At 35.8% G+C, this 20373-nt stretch overlaps 1 protein-coding gene and 1 long non-coding RNA gene across 2 annotated transcripts in view; one reads left to right on the top strand and one right to left on the bottom strand.

Moving 5' to 3' along the window:
* LOC114458373 (uncharacterized) overlaps window positions 1-20373 on the bottom strand; it is a 159042-nt gene that overhangs the window by 27949 nt on the left and 110720 nt on the right. The gene's annotated exons all lie outside the window — the stretch shown is intronic.
* Window positions 18668-19783, top strand: LOC114458365 (trace amine-associated receptor 13c-like). Its single transcript, XM_028440752.1, has 2 exons — window positions 18668-18851; window positions 18973-19783. Exons 1-2 carry the CDS (start codon window positions 18679-18681, stop codon window positions 19781-19783), a joined length of 984 nt encoding a protein of 327 aa, XP_028296553.1. The 5' UTR covers window positions 18668-18678.

The raw sequence follows: 20373 nt of genomic DNA, 5'->3' as shown, positions 1-20373 counted from the left end.
AGGTTGTGTGAGCTCCCAAAACAAGTCTAGAGCCAATCAAACAGGCCAATTCTAGAGCTTGTTTCTGCCGGTCTAAGAGCGTTCCCAATCGGATGTGTACATACAATGAGACAGAGGTCACTCATTTGGCTGAAAACTCCAGGTTGATAGTTCAAAAAAGCATTAGTAAGAATAAAGTCAATTAATGTGGAGGATGGGGTGGATTTGGGGTTGGGTCTAGTAGACTCAGATATAATGTGGGAGAGGTTTAAAGCATTACATTGCTGCAATACTATGTCAGTTGGATTAATTATGTCCCAGTTTAATTCACCCAGGAGAACATTTTCAGAAGATATGTAAGGTGCTAGGAGTTGTATACTGGCCCACTTAAAGCACTGCATTTACATGTGGGAGAGAGTGAAGGTGAAAATGAACTGATTTAATTAACTACGCTGCTCTAACTGCAAGTGACAAATAGCGCTGGTGTTTGTGGATGAGGTGCTATTTGTTCTGAGGCCTTTTTTCCATACAAAGGTGGCATATTTACACAACATTTATGAGTATTCCTTCATTTACATAAAGTCAAACAGTTTGTGCAATTCACACAGCATACGTAAACCATGATATAAACACAATGTTATTCTTCCTGTGGTTTCCTGTTGTAAACGCAGCACAATTCTTTTGAAGATCTGGCCATTGGTCATGTTGTGGTCTTGGTTCATTCTGGTCTTGGGCAAGTCTTGGTCTTTGATAGTGTGGTCTTGAGTACAGCACTACTGTAGGCATTGCACATTTGAGTTTACGTGGTATGATGGTTGTGGTCTTTCTCTTGATTTGATATCAGTTGCGGCAAATGGACTTGATGTTTATTTTGGGGACATTTCACCTCTCATTTGAGAGGCTACTTTAGTTTAATTTAAAGCATCGTCACTTCATCTTTTAAAGAAAAAGTTTAAATTATTATGCATGATGAAGGCTTCTTCTCTGGATTTCACAAGTTTGACAGACAAAGTCCAGGAGCTTCTGACCAATTTGGTCAAAGATGAGGTCCAGCATGGTTTTCCCGCTTCCTCCCCTTACATCATGGCCTCTCCAGGCCTTTAAAACCGGGCTGAAATGCAAAGAATGGGTTTTTTTTAACCTACAAACTGGCTGACTCAAGGAATGTTCAGTGACAGCAAATTCCTACTTTTTCACACAAAATCCATCCTCTTGCATCATAATGTGAGAAGACTCTTTATTATCAGGAGAGCAACATGGTTACATGACTAAATAATGTTGTTGCTCAGTGAAACACGTTGGTTGAATGGAGGGTTGGGTTTACCTTCATGTGTTTACTTTGTTTTTTCTTCACACCTTTGATTGGACCAATCCCTGTGGGACTGAGGCTGAGTCAGCAGGTAATGATACAAGGTGTGGCCTCAGAGAATAACACACACACAGTGTAGTTCTCTATCACTATGATATCTGATGTAATGAATCCTCTCTCTACCTGTGAACAGCCCCCAGAGTCAAACCTCAAAGGTCAGGTACTGAAAGGTTACAGGTATAGTGTATATGTGAACATTAAATATTACATGTATCTTTGAGTCTGAGGTTTATCTTGTTTTCTAATCAGATGCTGTCACAGACAGATTCAATACAAATGTAGTTTAACACCAATAACTTCTTCCTAAATTCAAACCAAGTAAATAATCCAGACTGGTGGTTCTTCATTTATCCTACGTCATGTCAGAGCTTAGTCCCACTGTGTCAAAACATCAAAACTTCTACCAAGAACCAGCTGTGATCTGAAAATCATCAAGCAGGTAGTTTGACCTTCAATCTGTCATCAGCACCAGTTTTTAATCTGAAACAAACTGAATCAAACAGAGAAAGTAACATTTATCAGTATTAGAAACAATGCATGTGACCGTCTGTAAACAGGTCTGTGAGCAACTGACAGATCTCCACCCACAAGTTAAATCCTGTCCAAAGATCCCACGACCTCCACTAGCTTAATGTTGAGTTTACAAAAAACATGTTCCCGAAAATATTACAACACCTAATTTAAGAGAAACCACCATCATTACCTTTACTGGTTTTTGTGAACATGGGCTCTATACTCTGATATTTCCCCCAAAGGAGAACATTTGTTCAAAAAGTTTGATATTTGGGAGCAAAAAGAGACATTTATTCAGAGACAAAAACAAAAAAGCAGCACATCTCACATTTTCAATTTACATTAAGGTTTCTCATTCATGAAAGGGTAATGTTCACTGCAGTACGGGTAGGTATCAACCCAATATTTACAGATCTGTTAAAAAATGGAAACTGCATATTTTATAAAGATGTGATGCAATAATCACAGATTATAAGCTGCCAAAAACAGATCAGTTTACACATTTAAGATGATCAGGTATATGCTATGGGACCATTATTGTAGCAAAAGTATTTGCAAATGTATTTTGATGTGTGATCTGTAAATATTGGGCTTAGATTGGATGAGTTCTGTGACTTTTGCTAAACTCTATTTGCAGAAAAGTCACATGTGTTCAGCAATTTGTAAATCTGTGCGTTGGAATACCACCAGGTCACACACATTTTAAGGTCTATCAAAGATCATCTATAATGGTAAAGGTTTAGTCAGGTTATTTACTTTAAAAGTCCTTTCAGAGCAGGCAGAAGATAATTAAACATTTGCTACTATTTTGTTCAGAAGAGTCGTAGTGGCTGTTGTGACACAGTTGGTGACCAGACTAAATGGTTGTTCCAGTTGCTCCAGTGGAGCCACCATGAACCACCAGCTCCGGTAGCTGGTTGTGACTGTTGGTAGCTGAAACAAAGTGGCTGGAATTTGCATTTACTCACTGACTTCAGCCATCGTGTGCTATTGAGTGGACAAGAACCATCATTGTGTTGGGTCACAGAATTTATCACAACACCTGTTCAAAAAAGTCATAGTGGCTGGCGTTGTGATTGTGTGTCCATTGAAGGATATTTCTTGTCTCTTAATTTCTCTGCCTTTTCATTGATTAACTTACATTCTCCATTTTTAGCTGTTTTTTTTCCTTGTGCTGCTGCAGTGTTGTTGAAATATATAATACATAAAGGAAAAAACAACTGTTCATCAGCCTGTTATTGATCGGCCCACCAAGAAAATTCCTGGTACTCATGATGGCCCACCCACCCCTGTGTGTACTTGTTACTGTCTGATCATTTTACCTTTGGAAGCTCACCAAGAAGATCTGTTTGTTTTACTGTGAAAAATATCAATATTTTCTTTCTTTCTGTTTATACATGTCGGCACACTCACCTCAACTCTATAGTGTGTTAGCAGCAACTAAGAGTTAATCAATTTATTAGTGTTTTACTCACATTTTAGGAAAATATTATTAAAAAATGTGATTACAGATTCTGGTGTCCACATGGACCTAATGTTAAAATATTATAAAATGACTTACAAAGGTATATTGATTATTTGAAACCCAATTAACTATTGTAATCCATTTATTCAGTTGTCTTTGTGTTTTGGCTTTTGACGTAAGGAACAATTATTAATGGCTGGTGACAAAAGGTAACCTATAGAGCAGATAACACAATCAACACATTTCTACTTTTAAAAGTAAACAAAATATTTAAATTCTCTTCCAATTTTAAAGTTAAAAACAAGTATATGGTAAAACTGTTTTTTTTTCCATTTAAAAAACATATATAGATATATATTTATCATTTCCAACACAAACATGAAGGTGCATTTACACTGAACGCTACTTCAGTGACTAATGTTTAAGTCCCCATTGATGAGTCTCTTGAACATAGTCACGCTTTTTGCTCACTTCATTCCTTCATCTACCTCAGTGAGGAGGAACTCATTGCTGACTGAAGATCACAACACAACGTCACTCAAATTTGGTTAAACATTCAAAATGTTCAACTGGTTGTGACTTCCAACTACTTAATCGCACGAGTTGCGTTGCTTCAAGGGAAGTCTCTTGACGTTGCATCATTTTACATATATATTTCAATTTTTTTAACCTTTATTTATCCAGGAAAAGTCCCATTGAGGTTAAAAACCTCTTTTTCACGGGAGTCCTAGAGAAGTTACACTCAAAACATTCAGACAGCATTTAAAATGATAAAAAAAAAAAAAAACTGTGAAAAGCAATTAAAGTTAAACATGTTGAATGTAATCTAGTCGCTAAAGTCGTATTTGGTGTGAACACACCTTAAAAATCATATCCCCCTCCCCATGGTAGAACAAAACACAATCCTATTTTATTTAAAGTTTGATATATAAGAAGTTAGAAAATGGTTCTTTTAGTCTCTGAAATTTGTAGCAGTGGTGTTTTTGACCTCAATGTAGCGATTACCCTGGTGACGATTTTTGCGATTTATCAAAAACACGTAATTATCTAATAAATATATTTCATAATAGTATTTGATGTCATATTTGATATCAAAATGTCGACAATGAAGAGACACATCTTCAATAAAACAATTTCAGTCACTTCTAAATTGATTTTGGCGTCAGGTGACAAAAAGAAACAAATTAAGTCAAAAACATTTTGACTTTGCAATAAATGTTGCTGTAAATTGTCCATGACATCATCATTATACATGACAGATATTGTTTAAGGTCTTAAAATGATCCCAGTCCGTTACAAATTTGGGTTAATTTCAGTTTTTTTCAATTTTTCCGAAAAATGAGGGGTTAATATTAGTACAGGGACAATATTTATGCAATAATTATTGATTTTTGTCAAAAATTTTAATTTTCTAAGTTTGGGGAATGGACTGGGATCATTTTAAGACCTTAAATAATACTCTGCTGTGTATATTGACAATGTTATGGACAATATTGCACAAAATGATTCCAAAGGTCAAAATGTTTTTGACTATAATTTTGTCACTTTTTGTCATCTGACGGTGAAAACAGATTTAGAAGAAACCTAACTTGTTTTGTTGAAAATGTGTCTCATCATTGTTGACATTTTGGGGCCAAATATGACATAAACAAATGTTTTAAAATAAATGTATTTGACAATTCAGTGTTTTTGATAAATCACAACAATCTTTCTCAGGGTAAATCACTACAATGCTCTAAAAAACACCCCCACCACCCATTCTGATGAACACAATAATCTGTTGGATGAAAAATACAGTTGTTTGTTCTACCATGAGGAGGGAGGGGTATCTCCCCAAAAGACCCTTTAGAAATATGGCCGTTAACTTATTAACTAGTAAAAAAAAGTGGTTATTTTATAAATATTATGATTGCATTGATAAGCATGACATATTAAAGGTACGGTATAATGAGACAACCCATATGAGGATCAACAGAAAAATGTTAGAATTAGAACTGAAACAGTTGATAAAACCTGAGCTGACAGGAGAGACAAAGTTGCGTAACGAGACTAACTATAGATATATAGTGCAGTAAAATACTATATTAGTATTTCAAATGTATTAGAGCGAAAGCAAGAAGTATCCACAAAATAATACTCAAGTATAGTACAAATACTCAAAAATACTACTAATAAATGTACTTTGTTATCATCATTGTCTAGAACACCATCAGGAACATCTTTCTTCCTGTTGAAAGAGAGTTTATCTTCTCTATCACTGCTGATCAGTCCCTCCAGGATTTCATGGACATTTTCTGTGATTGTTGAGGCCTAAAATGTCTGATTTTGTGGCAGCTTTAAAAAAAAAAAAAACTGCGGCTAAAGTTGTGTCTATTGGAGGCTTTATTATTTTCTATAACTTTGACTAAACTGATAAATTTGCCAAAAAAACGGATTGCCTTTGAATTGTTTCATAACATTAGAGAAAAGAGCTCAGATTTACAATAATTTAACATGATATGGATTATTTCGTCACAGTTTAAAGGTTTCCAGTGCATCAAATATGACAGAGAATGAGTTTGTTTAAGTTTTTTAAACAAAAACAAAAAAATCCTCAAAAAAATAAATGGTTCTTTTCCTGTGAGAAGCTAATCAATGCACTCATGACTTTAGCTACAAACACTTTTGCTGCAGAAAAGTCTCATGTGTTTAGCAATTTATAAATGTGTGCGTAGAGATACGACCAATGACATTAGCATGCACTGCTGCCGTTTTAGTCGGTACCTGTAATGAAGCTCTATCATAGATCATATATAACAGTAGAGGTTTAACCGAAAAAGTCAATTTGACTGTTGTGACACAGTCTGTAACCAGAATAAATGGTGATTCAGGTCGCACCGAGAATAGTCATTATATACGTAGACATCTCATGACGTGCTGACGTGCTGATTAAACTTTCATAGATTATAGATTCAGGGCACACAGTTTAAACGATTTCAAGTACGTATTTGTTTTTATTTGTATTTATTTAGTTGTCAGAAAAGAGGACCATGGACCACTGGCCAACAATCCAGTCCTTCTTCTCCTCTTTTTCTGCAAAAACTGAGAAATAAATGGTGATTTCTTCACATTATTCTAATTTTTTGAAATCCTGTTTTCATGGGTTTTATGAGCTGGAAGCCCAAATTATGTAAAAATAAACAAATAAATACTTGAAATAGTTTAGATTGTGGGCCCTGAATCTATAATTTATGAAAGTTTAACTTTTTCAATGAAATTATGGAAATTAAACAACTTTTCTATGATATTCTAATTTCTAATCTCTATCTAATCGTACTACTATTGTATTATTGTTATTGCTATTCTTAAATTATTCTTTTTTTCTATTATTCTTTTATCTTATAGTTACTGGTATTCTCACTGTATTATTATTATTGCTATTATCTTATTATTTTATGTTGTTATTGTTTTTATTGTATTATACTGGATTTTCATTATATTATTTTGTTATTGTTATTGTATAATTTTACTATTTTGTATTAGTTATTGCTATTCTTATAATTACCATTGTATTCTTTTTCATAATTAATAATAGTTACTGGTTTTCTCATTGTATTATCAGCATTGCTATATTATCATTATATTACCTTAAAATTATCTAATATTGTTTATTATTAATATTGCTTTTTAGTGCATGAGATGGCTGACACACACACACAATAATAAAAATATACTAAATGAGTAAAATAAAACTAAAAACTAAACAATATTTATAGAAAAAGTACACAAAATGACAACAGAAATGCATTAAAATATACAAAAAGCCTCCAAAAACACACAAAATTACTCCAAAAATCATACATTACAGAAAAATACATCAAACAACAACAAACATGAAAATGACTCAAAATACACAAAACTAAATATTTATACAAAAATACACAAAATAACAACATAAATGCACAAAACTACACTAAAACACTGCAATGGCAACAAAAAACAATAATTATACAAAAAAATACACATAATGACTCCAAAAACATACATTACAGAAAAATACATCAAACAAAAAAATATAAAAATGAGTAACAAAGACAATAATTGTACAAAAAATGCACAAAAACACAACAGAAAGATAGAAAAATACGCAATTATACCCCTTATGCCCCCACATGAATGCATACTTCCGACGGGCACTGTACTAGTTACTGTAAATCTGAGGTCTTTTCTCTATTGTATGAAACAATTCAAATACAATCAGGTTTTTTGGTAAATTGACCAGTTTAGGCAAAGTTATAGAAAATAATTAATAAATAAAGCCTCAAATAGACACAACTTTTGCCACAGTTTTATTTTTTTAAAGCTGCCACAAAATCAGACATTTTAGGACACAACAATCACAGAAAATGTCCATGAAATCCTGGAGGGACTGATCAACAATGATAGAGAAGATAAACTCTCTTTCAACAGGAAGAAAGATGTTCCTGATGGTGTTCCAGACAATGATGATAACAAAGTACATTTACTTAACTACTGTAATTAAGTAGTATTTTTGAGTATTTGTACTATACTTGAGTATTATTTTGGGGATACTTCTTTCTTTCGCTCTAATACATTTGAAATACTAATATAGTATTTTACTGCACTACATACTGTATCTATAGTTAGTCTCGTTACGCAACTTTGTCTCTCCTGTCAGCTCAGGTTTTATCAACTGTTTCAGTTCTAATTCTAACATTTTTCTGTTGATCCTCATATGGGTTGTCTCATTATACCGTACCTTTAATATGTCATGCTTATCAATGCAATCATAATATTTATAAAATAATTCACATTTTTTTTACTAGTTAATAAGTAAACGGCCATATCTCTAAAGGGTCTCATTTGGGGAGATACCCCTCCCTCCTCATGGTAGAACAAACAACTGTATTTTTTTCAAAGTATGATATATAGGAAGTCAAACAGATTATTGTGTTCATCAGAATGGGTGGTGGGGGTGTTTTTTAGAGCATTTTAGTGATTTACCCTGAGGAAGATTGTTGTGATTTATCAAAAACACTGAATTGTCAAATACATTTATTTTAAAACATTTGTTTATGTCATATTTGGCCCCAAAATGTCAACAACAATGAGACACATTTTCAACAAAACAAGTTAGATTTCTTCTAAATCTGTTTTCACCGTCAGATGACAAAAAGTGACAAAATTATAGTCAAAAACATTTTGACCTTTGGAATCATTTTGTGCAATATTGTCCATAACATTGTCAATATACATGACATGGTATTATTTAAGGTCTTAAAATGATCCCAGGCCATTCACCAAACTTAGAAAATTATAACTTTTGACAAGAATCAACAATTATTGCGAAAATTTAGTCCCTGTACTAATATTACCCCGTAATTTTTTGGAAAAATCGAAAAAAAAAACTGAAATTAACCCAAATTTTGAATGAACTGGGATCATTTTAAGACCTTAAACAATATCTGTCAAGTATATTGACGATGTCATGGACAATTTACAGCAACATTTATTGTGAAGTCAAAATGTTTTTGACTTAAATTGTTTCTTTTTGTCACCTGACGCCAAAATCGATTTAGAAGTGACTGAAATTGATTTATTGAACTCATGTCTCTACATTGTCGACATTTTGATATCAAATATGACATCAAATACATTTTTGAAATATATTTATTTTATAATTATAATTATTATATTATAATTAAGTTTTTGATGAATCACGAAAATCGTCACCAGGGTATATCGCTACAATGAGGTCAAAAACACCACTGCTACAAATTTCAGAGACTAAAAGAACCATTTTCTCACTTCTTATATATCAAACTTTAAATAAAATAGGATTGTGTTTTGTTCTACCATGGGGAGGGGATATGATTTTTAAGGTGCCTTTGCACTTTAAAAATGAAGCAACTCAACTTGCGCAATTAAGTCGTTGGAAGTCGCAACTATTTGAAAATACTTAATTTTTTAACAAATTTGAGTGAAGCTGTGTCATGATCTCCAGTCAGCAATGAGTTTTACTTTGAAATGACTTTTAAAGTAAATAACCTGACTAAACTTTTACCATTATAGATGCTCTTTGATAGAGCTTAAAATGTGCGTGATCTGGTGGTATTCCTACGCACAGATTTACAAATTGCTGCACACACGTGACTTTTCTGCAAATAGAGTTTAGCGAAAGTCACAGAACTCATCCAATCTAGGCCCAATATTTACAGATCACACATCAAAGTACATTTGCAAATACTTTAGCTACAATAATGGTCCCATAGCATATACCTGATCATCTTAAATGTGTAAACTCATCTGTTTTTGGCAGCTAATAATCTGTGATTATTGCATCACATCTTTATAAAATATGCAGTTTCCATTATTTATCAGATCAGTGAATATTGGGTTGGTACCTACCTGTACTGCAGTGAACATTACCCTTTAATGAATGAGAAACCTTCATGTAGATAAAACATGTGAGATGTGCTGCTTATTTGATTTTGAACATATGTTCTCCTTTGGGGGAAATGTCAGAGTATAGAGCCCATGTTCACTAAGACCAGTAAAGGTAATCATGGTGGTTATGGGGTGTCAAGTCTAAAAATGTAGTATAAAAGTTTTAGCTAACACATCTTCATTATTTATCTCACTTTTCTCATGTTTAGCACATTTTCCTACATTTAACACAACATTTAACCACATATAGAGGTAAAAAAAACATTAAATCTGAATAGTTAAATCTAAATCTAAATGGTATTTGTTATATATAAATGTTAAATCTATATCTAAATGTTAAATTGAAATCTAAATGTTATATGTTATATCTAAATGTTCAATCTAAGTGTAAATGTTAAATCTTTCGAGACATCCACAAAAAGAGAAAACTATAAAGTTGGCCTATGGTGGGCTCAATCCCGGCCGTACATATCACCCAGGCAAGCATCGGCGAAGGGTGAAGAGGTGGGTGGGATCGGCTGTGTGTGTCTCTGCTTGTGTATTGGTTGAGGTTACAAGGGGCGAGGTTAATTAGCATATGTGCGAAACATTTAAGTTCAACATTTAACATTTCACATTTAGATTTAGATTTAACATTTAAATTTAGATTTAACATTTAGATTTAACATTTAACAATTCAATTTAACATTTAACATTTAGATTTATCATTTAACATTTAACAATTAGATTTAACATTTAACATTTAGATTTTACATTTAACATTTAGATTTAACATTTAACATTTACATACGATATAACATTCAGATTTAACATTTAGATTTAACATTTAACATTTAGGTTTACCATTTAACATTTAGATTTAACATTTAACGTTTAAATTGAACATTTAACTTTTAAATTTAACATTTAGATTCAACATTAAATATTTAAACTTAGATTTAACATTTAGATTTAACATTAAACATTTAGATTTAACATTTAACATTTAGATTTAACATTTACATATGATATATAACATGTAGATTTAACATTTAACATTTAGATTTAACATTTACATATGATATATAACATGTAGATTTAACATTTAACATTTATTATTTAGATTTAACATCTAATATTTAACATTTAGATTTAACATTAAATATTTAGACTTAGTTTTAACATTTAGATATAACGTATAACATTTAGATTTAGATTTAACATTTAGATACAGATTCAACATTTAGATATAACATAATTTAGATTTAGATTTAAATATTTAGATTTTATGCTTTTTTTTACCTCCAAATATGTGGTTAAATGTTGTGTTAAATGTAGGAAAATGTGCTAAATATGAGAAAAGTGAAATAAATAATGAAAATGTGTTAGCTACAACTTTTATACTACATTTTTACACTTGAAACCCCATAGGTGGTTTCTCTTAAATGAAGTGTTGTAATATTTTCGGGAACCCGTTTTTTGTAAACTCAGCATTAAGCTAGTGGAGGTCGTGGGATCTTTGGACAGGACTTAACTTGTGGATGGAGATCTGTCAGTTTACAGAGGGTCACATGCATTGTTTCTAATACTGATAAATGTTACTTTCTCTGTTTGATTCAGTTTGTTTCAGATTAAAACAGGTGCTGATGACAGATTGAAGGTCAAGCTACCTGCTTGATGATTTTCAGATCATGGCTGGTTCTTGGTAGAAGTTTTGATGTTTTGACACAGTGGGACTAAGCTCTGACATGACGTAGGATAAATGAAGAAACATCAGTCTGGATTATTTACTTGGTTTGAATTTAGGAAGAAGTTATTGGTGTTAAACTACATTTGTATTGAATCTGTCTGTGACAGCATCTGATTAGAAAACAAGATAAACCTCAGACTCAAAGATACATGTAATATTTAATGTTCACATATACACTATACCTGTAACCTTTCAGTACCTGACCTTTGAGGTTTGACTCTGGGGGCTGTTCACAGGTAGAGAGAGGATTCATTACATCAGATATCATAGTGATAGAGAACTACACTGTGTGTGTGTTATTCTCTGAGGCCACACCTTGTATCATTACCTGCTGACTCAGCCTCAGTCCCACAGGGATTGGTCCAATCAAAGGTGTGAAGAAAAACAAAGTAAACACATGAAGGTAAACCCAACCCTCCATTCAACCAACGTGTTTCACTGAGCAACAACATTCTTTAGTCATGTAACCATGTTGCTCTCCTGATAATTAAGAGTCTTCTCAAATTATGATGCAAGAGGATGGACTTTGTGTGAAAAAGTAGGAATTTTCTGTCTCTGAACATTCCTTGAGTCAGCCAGTTTGTAGGTTAAAAAAAACCCATTCTTTGCATTTCAGCCCTGTTTTAAAGGCCTGTAGTGGCCATGATGTAAGGAGAAGAGCGGGTAAACCATGCTGGACCTCATCTTTGACAAAATTGGTCAGAAGCTCCTGGACTTCAATATCTGTCAAACTTGCCAATTCCAGAGAAGAAGCCTTCATCATGCATAATAATTGAAACATTTTCTTTAAAAGATGAAGTGATGATGCTTTAAATTAAACTAAAGTAGCCTCTCAGATGAGAGGTGAAATGTCCCCAAAATAAACATCAAGTCCAGTTGCCGCTACTGAGACACCAAATCAAGAGAAAGACCACAACCATCATACCACGTAAACTCAAATGTGCAATACCTACAGTAGTGTTGTACTCAAGACCACATTATCCAAGACCAAGACTTGCCAGAGACCAGAATGAACCAAGACCACGACATGACCAATGGCCAGATCTTCAAAAGGATTGTGCTGCGTTTACAACAGGAAACCACAGAAAAAATGACATTGTGCAATTCACAGAGCATACGCAAACTATGATATACACACAAACTGTGCCGCAGCCACCAGTTGCGCTGGTCTTATTTGACTTCATGTAAATGAGGGAACACTCATAACCCTTGTGTAAATGTGCCACCCTTGTATGGAAAAAGGCCTCAGAACAAATACCACCTCGTCCACAAACACCAGCGTTATTTGCCACTTACAGTTAGAGCAGCGTAGTTAATTAAATCAGTGCATTTTCATGTTACCTTTTCAAGTATACTTTAAGTGGGCCAGTATACAACTCCTAGCACTTTACGTCTCTTCTGAAATTGTTCTCCTGGGTGAATTAAACTGGGACATGATCAATCCAAATGACATAGTATTGCAGCAATGTAATGCTTTAAACCTCTCCCACATTATATCTGAGCCTACCAGACCCAACCCCAAATCCCCCTCATCCTCCACATTAAATGACTTAATTCTTACGAATGCTTCTTCGAACTATCAACCTGGAGTTTTCAGCCAAATGAGTGACCTCTGTGTCATTGTATGTACACATTCTGGCTTCATAGTCAAATAGCCATCAGTAATTGTGACCAAGCGCTCTTTGAAGAACTTTAACATGCAGTATTTTCTTCAAGACATTGCAGCAGTGAATCAATCATTTCTCCTCCTTAGATGGTGCCTGGTCATATTTCAAGAATACGTTTAGCCTAATCATCAACAAACATGCCCCGCTGAAAAAATGTAGGACCAAGAATTGTTATAGTCCCTGGTTCTCCCATGACCTGGCAGAACTTATCTATCACAAAAATGTCCTTTAGAGGAAAACCTTTTCCTTTCAGTCCCATGTTGACTGGCTTGCCTTCAGGCAATGCAGGAATAAAAGTACACAGTTGATCAGGAAGGCCACAATCTCCCACTTAAAAGATGTGGATTCGATGCTATAAAGTTCTGGAAAAAGTGCACTCTACATCATCTCCCACACTTCCTGTCAATAGTGCGCTTGTGTTTATACATTACCTAATCACTCTAGACTTTGAATGGGAACGCTCTTAGACCGGCGGAAACAATAACTCTAGAATTGGCCTGTTTGATCCGCTCTAGACGCTTTGAGATGACCTTGTTGTAATTTACGCTATATAAATAAAGTTGAATTGAATTGAATTGAATTAGCATTAACATAGCAATAAACTAGCATTAGCCTAGCAATAGCAATGATATTGCAGTAGGACAGGAAAACCAGTATAACAATAAAACAATTTGAAGGCCTGTTTATACAGTAGTATTAGTTAAAAACCCAGTAAAAAGAGAAAACCAGTTAAAAATCACTCTCAGTGAATTTGATGCGAATCCATTGAAAAATAGCCAAGATACAGCATTTAGAATGTAATGGCAGGGAAATGGTGAATGATTTTCTGGTGTCATTATAGGCCCCTCCCACTGATCACAGCTTGTTTTTTCTTCTTCAGCGACCTGCTCAAATCTGTCTAGATTCATCCAACGGTATTTTGAGGTCAACACAACATATTGCCTTTCCGCTAGAGGTGTTAGCGTCATACGCCAATAAAAGTAACGCCATCTGAGAACGCAAGGCATGAGGGGTAATTTTCACGTTGAGTCTTGTTTAGGGATGGACAGTCATCATATGTATCAAACATGAAGCAGTGAACACTGTATTTCAGAATCAGAATCAGAATCAGAATCATCTTTATTCGCCAAGTGTATGTTGTACACACGAGGAATTTGACTCGGTCAACTGTGCTCTCTCCAATAGCGAAACATTCAATAATAAACAATCAACTAGAAAAGATGATAATAAGTATAAACATAAGTATAAATAAACAGTAGTTAGACTAGAATGTGCAAACTCGATAAAAATAACAAGATAATAATAATAATAATAATAATAATAAATAATAATAATAATTAAAAAATAAAATAATAAAATGTAAAAAAAGGAAAATAGATAATAATAATATAATAATAATAAAAGAATAGTGCAGTAGAGCATTGATAAGTAGTGCAGGAGAACATTTAAATTAAAGGTATGTACATAAACATTCTCAGTGTCAGATTGATCCAGGGTTGTAATGTTTGGTTCCAGGGTTTTTTCACAGAACCAGGTCTGACACTCTTTGACTGTATAGTGTTGATCGGAGTGACAGCCTGGGGGAAGAAACTGTTTTTATGGCGGGTTGTTTTGGCGTACAGTGATATGTAGCGTCTGCCTGAGGGGAGGAGTTTAAACAGATTGTGTGCAGGGTGAGAGGGGTCTGCAGTGATGTTACCTGCCCGTTTTCTGACCCTGGACAGGTATAATCTTGGATGGAGGGCAGATCAACACCAATGATCTTTTCTGCAGTCCTGACTATCCTTTGTAGTCTGTGTCTGTCTAGTTTGGTTGTAGATCTAAACCAGACAGTGATGGAGGTGCACAGAACAGACTGAATGATGGAGGTGTAGAACATTTTCTGCAGTTCTTGGGGCAGGTTGAACTTCCTCAGCTGACGCAGGAAGTACATCCTCTGCTGTGCCTTTTTCCTGGGAGTTCTATGTGGGAGGTCCACTTCAGGTCCTGTGAGATTGTGGATCCCAAGAACCTGAAGGAGTCCACGGAAGCCAATTCCCTATTTAAAATGGTAAGGGGGGAGTGGGGGGGGTTTTCTTCTGAAGTCCACTGTCATCTCCACGGTCTTGAACGGGTTCAGTTCCAGATGGTTCTGACTGCACCAGAGAGCCAGCTGTTCCACCTCCCGTCTGAAGGCAGACTCGTCCCCGTCCCGAATGAGACCGATGACGGTGGTGTCATCTGCAAACTTCAGGAGTTTCACAGAGGGGTCCCCTGAGGTGCAGTCATTGGTGTAGAGGGAGAATAGCAGTGGGGGAGAACACCCCTGGGGGGCGCCAGTGCTGAGTGACCGGGTGCCAGATGTGATGCTATATGTATTTGAGAGCTATATGCATTTTTCTATTAAGGCTTGCTATAATTGCTAACAGTGAACATGATCGTAAATGGCGGCAGTCAAAAACGCAAGGCATGATGGGAAATGTTTCAAAGCAGTAAATTTGTGTTTCACAGTTATAGGGATTTTGAAATGTTGGCATACTAACACCTGACCCCCTCCCCCAGCCAACCTCCCACCCAACCCTTCCTACATGCCTTGTCTCGAGTTGTTTGACTGTGTCATGCTTACATTTATGTTTGCAGAGGCGGTTTTTTTCCTGGTTTCACACTGCTTTCTCTGTTTAGGGAAATCAGTTTCAAACTGGCAGTTTTTTTCCCCTCACCCCTCCTCTCCTCCTGTTATTGATCCCTTTTTTCACCTAAATATGTGGGCGCCGCAAATGGCTGCTCCGGTGTGTTGATGTGTCTTCTTTCACTGCAACTACCTAGTCAAATTCCTCGTATTGTTCTAAACTGTACCTGGTCAATAAAGCTGATTCTGATTCTGATTCTGAAATTAGCATTGCAACTTTGCAGCAAATGTGTGTTTGTGTGTGTGTGTGTGTGCGTGCGTGCGTGCGTGCGTGAGTGCGTGCGTGCGTGGCTCAACCATCTCTGTGGTTCAGGGACAGACAGAGCTGAGACTTTAAACATGGCTGCTGCTTGGTTCAAGGGTGTGCAGCGTCAGATTTGTTTGGATGCCCAAATCAACAGTGACAATGTCTTCTTCTTCTGTGGGTTACGGCGGTTGGCAACCAAGGCAGGGAGCATTACAGCCCACAGTGATGATGTCTCCCTATGTTCCAATCTTCAGTGACATCAGTCCTAGCTCTACAGTGATGTCATCAGGTATGACATTAGAATTGGAAAATTGGTCCTATGTGGGCGGTATGCTCCTTTCCTTGGTTGCCAACTGCTGTTAAACTACACAGAAGAAGAAAATTGCTCCTACCTCTTCAGTGATGATGTCATCATTCTACCTCCACAATGATAATGTCATCCCAATCTTCCAATCTTCTAATGTCCTAATATTCCAATGTTCCAATGTATTATAGTCATTAATCCTTACCTCTTAAAAGCAAGAAGAAGAAGAAGAAGAAGAAGGTCTGTGTTCAGATGGAGGAATTAAAGAGAGAGGGATTTCATCAGTTTAATATTAATAACCAGTGTTATGGCAATTATTATATTCATCATCAAATCATCAAATGTGTGTTCATGTGTACAATTTGTCATGTTTTAATACACGATGACTGCATTACTCTTTGCACTTTTGAACAGCTGAGTCATGTTAAATTAACAGTACAGACAGTGCCAGCAACACACAGTCTCTGCTGAAGGCCTCATATCTAAAACTCACATTCTTTTACATACACACAGCTCCATCTTAACCGGCCAAGGCCAACCTAAAACTCACATTCAGATACACACACTGTCAAGGACAGATAGCAGTGGCGCCAGCCTTCCTCAATACATCCACCTCTTCATCATTCTCCAACATCTCCAGGGTGAAACTTTTTTCTCTATCTGTATAAAAGCTTAAGCTGTGGAACTTTCCCAGTCAGTTGTGGCTGGCCTCCTTTCCTCCCAACAGGATGGGACACCTTTTTTGTACTCTTTTTCATTTAGTTTATAATAAATCCTTTTTTATAAAATCATCATGCTTTGACTGAACAGCATCATTCAACAAGAGCATAAATCATGTCTCCAAATGAGGTCAACTGCAAATTTATTACATTCCTTGTGCAAAAAGGGTTAATGATTAGGGTTTAGGATTTAGTAATTGGCGATAATGTTCCTTGCCTTGGTTGCCAACTGCCATAAAACAACACAGAAGAAGAAGAAGGTCTGTGTGTGTGTGTTCTTCAAATATCTCTGTGGATCAGCTTCTATAATGACCAGTTTAGATAGTTACTGATGATAATAGTGGTGAAGTTAGACATCAATGACAACAGACAAATTCATCAACTCTCAACAAAACACTATTTTCATTTGCCAATATTACTGAAGTTTTTTTTTTCTTTTGCAGTCAAGAAAAAAAAAAGATCAGACTGAGCTGAGAGTTTCAACATGGCTGCTGCTTGGTTCAAGGGTGTGTGACGTCAAATTTGTTTGGACTGCAATGATATTGGTAATAAATTATTTCATAAATGCTTTACAGAATCCGTGTGCATCTAAACTGACTATTGTGGATTAATGACACTAAACGAGTCCGGACCAAGTCTGTTCTGGTCTGAGGAGACCCGAATCTGCGAGGACAACAAACTGGAATGGGATTAGATGGGGTTCAACTCCCTACACAAAGCCAAAATATATGAAAACACAATATTTATCACACATTTCACAGAAAACCTAAATGTTCCTGACGTCCCACCTTCAAACACAACCTCATTTAACCATCCATGAAAAAGCTACTGAACCTCCCACTTTTCTATCGTAATACATACTTCCTACGGGCACTGACCTAGTAATAATAAATGCAAAAACAATGGGTTCCTACGTCCCATTCCAAGACTTCGGACCCTAATTAATGATTCCAGTAAAAAGGTTTAAAATTAATGTGACAATAAATTAATCACAGGTGTTAAGCTTCACAGATTCTACTAATATGTTTACAACACTCCTATGAAAAGATTATCAATGTATGAAAATAAGAATCAGATCTCAGCAGTGAGTGTTTTTAATAAATGCTGAGTATGGAGTTTACTAAGCTGATAGAATTCAGCACTAAATGAAAAAGGTCAGAATTGTTTAGTGTTGCATAATGTAGGAGCAGAATAATAATCTGTCAATCAGGTGGTCGATTCTACAAAAATAATACAACCACAGATTAAAACAGCTAAATAACTTCTCTACTCAGGCTAGCTGGCCTTCAAGGTAAGGAGAGGAACTCTGACACCTTTGGATTTTAATGGACTTTGAAGTAGAACGTCTGCTCCACATGTTTGGAAAACACAGATAAAGTGATGCATCTGATGCTTCCACAGGGAGCTGATTTAAATAAAGTTATTTCAGCATTACGTAATGTGTAGAGCAGGAGGATCTCTGAGGGAGGTCCAGTCCTCAGGTCCAGCCTCCACATCCCTGTGTTGGAGCAGGAATAATATATCAGTTGTTCATCAGAGAGGCTGAGTCAGAACATCTTCTTCTCCTCACTATGAGCACACCTGATGAAGCTGAGCTCTGCTATCCACACCTGGGAAACTCTTCATGCAGGAGGATCGTGCGTTCTCACTCAGTGTCTGTGCTCCTTCACATCATCCTGTCCTCCATCTCTGTGCTCACTGTGACTCTCAACCTGCTGGTCATCATCTCCATCTCACACTTCAGGTATTGACATGTTCTGTTGTTTTATGACTTGTTATGTTGTTAGACTCCTGCTGTTTTCTGCTTTGATGATAATTGTTGTATCATATAATGATATCAGTGTGTTTCTCTCTATCTCCTCCAGGAAGCTGCACACTCCCACCAACTTCCTCCTCCTCTCTCTGGCTGTGTCAGATTTCTCTGTCGGGTTCGTCTGGGTTTTTCTAATATTTCTTATTGATGGATGTTGGTTTTTAGGTGCAGATTTGTGTGTTTTTAATGCAGCATTAAGTTTTGTTGCCACCTCTGCTTCAATAGGAACTGTTGTGTTGATATCAGTTGATCGTTATGTGGCTGTTTGTGATCCAATGCACTATCAAACTAAAGTCACTAAAAACCGAGCAAATATATGCATTATCCTATGTTGGGTTGGTTCTACTGTCTTTCAATGTCTGAGGCTAAATAATATTGTAGAAAATCCAGGTCAGTTTGATTCCTGTGCTGGAGAGTGTACGATTTATATCCATCCTGTTGCTGAAATTGTGAATGTTGTTCTCAGTTTCTTCATTCCAGTCAGCATCATAGTGGTCCTGTATGTGAGAGTGTTTATAGTGGCTGTGTCTCAGGCCCAGGCCATGCGCTCTCATGTTACAGTGGTGACACTTCAGAGTTCACTGAAGGTTAACAGGTCAGAGCTGAAAGCTGCTAGAGCTCTGGGTGTAGTGGTTGTTGTGTTTCTAATGTGTTTAACTCCATTTTACCTTGTTTCACTTACATCAGGGTTTGGAGTGAAAAGTGTATCATCTCACGTTTTTGCTATAGGTCTGTTTTTCTTCAACTCTCTGCTTAACCCTGTGATCTATGCGTTTCTGTATCCCTGGTTCAGGAAATGTGTGAAATGTGTTTTTTCTCTTCAGATCCTGAAGTCTGGCTCCAGTGAGGCCAACATACTGTAAAGAGGAAAAGTCAGTGACAATGTGCTGCTGGGATTTAATACAGTCACTGTAAAACTGTGTGATGAATGTTTTTAGAGTTCTGTTTACTTTAGCCATGAATGAAAAGAAAACACCTGCTGATGTGTTGCTTCTAGAAAATGATTTCACACATTGTATTTGATTTTATGAAGTCAAAACTGTTTATCATTATTAATGTTTAAATCAACTTGGGAATCTTTTACAGTGACATGATATTGTTTCAGAGGAAACTAATATGCATTAATCACACAAACATTCATGGTGGAGTTATTGATCTAATTTTCTCTTTCATCATTCCAGTCACCATCATAGTGGTCCTGTATGTGAGAGTGTTTATGGTGGCTGTGTCTCAGGCCCAGACCATGCGCTCTCATGTTACAGTGGTGACACTTCAGAGTTCACTGAAGGTTAACAGGTCAGAGCTGAAAGCTGCTAGAGCTCTGGGTGTAGTGGTTGTTGTGTTTCTAATGTGTTTAACTATATTTTACCTTGTTGTACTTACAACAGGGTTTGAAGAGAAAAGTCTATCATCTTACATTTTTGTTATAGGTCTGTTTTTCTTCAACTCTCTG

Source organism: Gouania willdenowi, unplaced genomic scaffold, assembly GCF_900634775.1.
Source record: "Gouania willdenowi unplaced genomic scaffold, fGouWil2.1 scaffold_10_arrow_ctg1, whole genome shotgun sequence".
Taxonomy (NCBI): Eukaryota; Metazoa; Chordata; class Actinopteri; order Blenniiformes; family Gobiesocidae; genus Gouania; species Gouania willdenowi.
This window is presented reverse-complemented; position numbering and strand designations above follow the sequence as displayed.